This window comes from Dipodomys spectabilis, unplaced genomic scaffold (assembly GCF_019054845.1).
Source record: "Dipodomys spectabilis isolate Male_0828 unplaced genomic scaffold, ASM1905484v1 ptg000069l, whole genome shotgun sequence".
In the NCBI taxonomy this organism is placed as follows: Eukaryota; Metazoa; Chordata; class Mammalia; order Rodentia; family Heteromyidae; genus Dipodomys; species Dipodomys spectabilis.
The window spans coordinates 19,934,815-19,938,805 of record NW_024870746.1 but is presented as its reverse complement, the minus strand read 5'-3'; the positions used below and the strand labels follow the sequence as shown (position 1 = coordinate 19,938,805).

The 3,991-nt window shown below is 52.9% G+C and overlaps 1 protein-coding gene across 2 annotated transcripts; it reads right to left on the bottom strand.

The window, feature by feature from the left end:
• Positions 1–251: 251 nt before the first annotated feature.
• On the bottom strand, positions 252–2,866 carry Rd3 (RD3 regulator of GUCY2D). Of its 2 annotated transcripts, none has more exons than XM_042682350.1 (2): positions 2,571–2,866; positions 252–543 (listed from the first exon to the last, which is right to left on the bottom strand). In XM_042682350.1, exons 1-2 carry the CDS (start codon positions 2,864–2,866, stop codon positions 252–254), a joined length of 588 nt encoding a protein of 195 aa, XP_042538284.1. The 2 variants fall into 2 exon arrangements, with proteins under 2 accessions (XP_042538284.1, XP_042538285.1); XM_042682351.1 differs by having other exon boundaries at positions 389–549; positions 2,647–2,866.
• Positions 2,867–3,991: the final 1,125 nt, after the last annotated feature.

Here is a 3,991-nt window from a genome sequence, read left to right as displayed (position 1 = left end):
CTGGAAGCCACCATCTTGGCTCTCGACAGGGCCAGGGCTGCTGTAGCAGACTTTGCGCCGCCTCAGCTCCAAGCCCAGACTCAGCCCTGTGACCCATGGAGGAGGGCGGGGTGGGGGACAGCTTGTGCCCTTTGGAATGGGGCCGCCTCTCGGGTGTCCTGGACGGGGGGATGCGTGGAGAGGTTCCAGAACTGGTGGCTGACCGCCCAGCCTCTGCTGCCCTCCTCGCAGGTGGCGAGAGAGTGGACAGGTCAGTCGGCCTTGGGTGTCCGGAACTCCGGCATGCTCCAGGTGCGGGGCGGCGGCGGCGCCACGCGCTCCACGTCCTCGGAGATGGTCCTGATGTCGCTGGCGAAGGGGGAGATGCGCGCGCGGGTCTTGAAGGTGGTCAGGCTGCCCCGGGGCCGCAGGCTCCACTGGCGGGTCAGCCGGTGGGCCTCCTCCTCCTGCTTCATCCTCTCCAGGACCTCCTGCAGCACCCTGCGGAAGAGCCGGGACACCTCCTGCACCTCGGGCTCCTGCTCCGCCAGCAGCTGCCTGAACCTGGGCAGAAAGAAGGCCGTGTGCAGTGGGTCCCCTGCACATGGCGTGGCCTGCCTCACCCCACCCTCGGGTAGGGGTGCACTCCCCTGTAATCCCGGTGGGGGTGGTCAGTCTCTGTTCATTGCATCCATTTCCACCTGCTCCAGAGCTCAATCGGGAGGCCCTCAGCCACACTTCTGCCTCCATGCATCCTGAGTTCAAATCCCAGCTCTGCTTCCTCCTGTGCCGGCTAGGGTGACAGCGATCTTTGTGGAAGGGGTGTTGGACTTACATAGGTAGAGAGCCTGACACCAACGCCCAAGGGATCAGTGATAGAGGATCTGTGGCCTTAACTGGTGCGAGGCTTTCTGGTTAAATCTCTCAGCCCTACCCAGTCACCTGCTCTGTGCTGTGTGATTCTCCGTGCAGATCTGACTTTATGTCACTGTCCTATGCTACTCCTCGGGCAGCTGCAAGTCCCCTTCTAGGGCAGGGCTGTCTTGACTGTTCACAAAGGATCCCTGCCACTTGCCAGGAAGACCAGGAAGAATCACATGGAGCCCCACAGGCCTGGAAGGCACCTGAACCTTCCAGTGCTCTGCATAAATCATCTTTGCTTAGCGCTCACGCAAGTCCTTCCTTGCTTTCTTTCTTGCTTGCTGACTTGCTTCCTTCCTCCCCCTTCCTTTCCTTTTCTTTCTCCCTCCCTCCCTCCTTTCCTTCCTTCCTGACTTGTCTTTCTTTGGCTGGCCCTGGTGTTTGAACTCAGGTCCTTATATGTCACTTTGCTTTCTTGCTTCATGGGATAGCACTTTGTCCCTTGAGCATGCCTCCAGCCTAGATTTTTGCTTGTCATTTTAGAGATGGCATCTCAAGTACTTTTCTTCTTGGACTGGGCTCTAGCATCTCCAGATCTCAGCCTCCTGAGTAGGATGATGGGCATGAGCCACAGGTGCCAGGCCCATCATCAGTGAGTCATTTAATACTTGGTTTCCTCTACTCTATTGACAGTCAGGACTCCACAAACTTTTCAGTAGTGACTGAGGCAGAAAGTATAATAAAAGACAGCCTCCCCTCCCCTTCACTCACGCTAGAGAATGAAAAGGAGCCTTTAAGGGGAATTTCAAAGAAAGAGATGTATCTGTTAAAGCAATGTGCAAGGGAAAGATTTGGGGAATTTTAGAATATTCTAGTGTGGATTTGAACTCCTTTACAAAGAGAAGTGCCAATAAAAAAAAAACTTGCATTGTTTTTTGCATTTCTTGGATGTGGCATTGACTGCTTGCATGTTATTTGCATTGGCTTCATCCAGCCGAAGGGGACAGGGCCACATGGCCTCAGCTCTAAAGAACACTACATTGATCTTCAGAACATTGCTGTAATCAAATTCTAAATGCTCAGTGTGAATGCCTCCCACCCCTCCCCCACACTGTGGAAGCTGGTATGAAAGAGGATAATTGCAATACCAATTTTGGAAGAGATTCTTCTGGAAAGCTTCTCTCAGAAGGTAATATTGAAGATAAACTGATGAAGAAAGAAACACGGGCTGGGAATGTGCTTAGCGGGAGGATGCTTTCCTGGCATGCATGAAGCCCTGGGTTTGATTCCTCAGTACCATATAAACAGAAAAGGCTAGAAGTGGCACTGTGGCTCAAGTGGTAAAGTGCTAGCTTTGAGCAAAAGAAGCTCAGGGACAGTGGCCAGGCCCTGAATTCAAGCCCCAGGACTAGCCAAAAAAAAAAAAAAAGGAGACAGTTGTTGAGACCTAGAATACTAAAAGTCTAGAAAGTTCAGAGGTCTTGGATTCTGCCAGCCACACCTAGCTAGTACCTCTCTCCAGTGCTTTCAAGAGCCGCCTCTGAGCTTCTGAAGCTCTGGCCTGACCAGGTATTCCTTGAACCTTTCCCATTCCTCTTCCTGCTTTGTTCCTTCTAACAGATGGCTGGGTCATCCAGGTCTTAGGTTCCAGCCTTGGGGCCCCAGGCCTCTGCCATCACCCTCCAAGAGTGAGCAGCATAACAGCTAGCGCCCCTAGTGCCAGGGCTTACCTGAGGATGGCAGGCCCGCAGTAGGATGGGTGGATCTTGGCGCAGACATCCTCTAGCTGCAGCCTCTCCCCGGGGCTGAGGTCGTAGGTGAGCCGGGGTGTGCTGGCCAGCCAGCTGTAGTCCACGCCCGTGCAGATCTTCCTAACCGTGTTATTGCGCTCCCGTTTCTGCCTCTCTGCCTCCCGCATCTGCCCAGCCAGCTCCATCATGAGCGTCTCCAGAACCATCTCAGCTGGGCTCCGGGAAGAGAGCCGGGGTGGGGCCTCGCTCCAGCGGAGCCATGGGATGAGGGACATGGCCCCTCCAGACAACACAAGAGGGCGTCTCCCTTGGGTTTCTCTGTCAATTATGGAAGAACCCAAGAGATCAAGTGGGAAAGAGGAGAGTTGGGGTTCAGTTGGAAAGACTTGCTATACGGTCTGGGGATGCATGCAGCCTCCTGGGTCACTTAGCTTCTCCAAACAAGCATTTCTGGTTCTAGAAGGCAACATAAGACTGTTGTTAGAAGTCGTTGTGAATAAACATATATCAAGAGAACCACCTAGAAGTAACACACACACACACACACACACACACACACACACACAGAGATGACTAATGTATTACATGGCAGCTTTAACCTCTCCTTTATTCTGGGATTAACCTGAACGAGTTAAGACAATAAAGACTGATCTGTTTATTTTATAGATGCTCACTAAGCACTCACTGTGGTCAGACCCTTCGCTGCGTGCTGAGTGCTAAGTGTTAGGCACTGGTGCCAGAGGAATGATGCATACCCCTAGTTTCTTGCTCAGTTCCTGGGGAAGGAATCTGGCACACAGGCAATCACAAAGTGCTGCGGCTGAGCTGAGCTGGGTCTGCATGAGCAACCTGGCTGCAGAGACAATGCGGGACCAGCGCCTGGCCAGGGAGGCCAAGGAGTGCATTCCTCTAAGCAAGAATTCAGACATAAGCTAAGAGCTGAGGAAGGATTTATCCAAGAATTGGGAGCTGTGAAGTATTCTCATTTGTGTAGAGACCTGAAAGCAAGAGACTGCATGGTTGACTTTTTTTTTTGGGGGGGGGGGTCCAGTCATGGGGCCTGAACTCTGGGCCTGGGCGCTGTCCCTCAGCTCTTCAGCTCAAGGCTAGCACTCTACCACTTGAGCCACAGCGCCACTTCCGGCTTTTCTTTAATGTAGTGCTGAGGAATCGAACCCAGGGCCTCAGGCATGCAAGCGCTCTACCACTGATCCACCTTCCCAGCCCCTGCATGGTTGACTCTTAAGTCCCAGAATCTCTCCACTGAATCTAGAAGGTTTGAGCAGAAAGATGTCTAATCTTGCATGGAGAGAGGAAAAGGGTAGAAAGAGGAAGTGGGGCATCTGGAAGAGCCACTTCAGGTTTTAGATCAGGAATGGTAGTCACCTTGGCTATTGTCA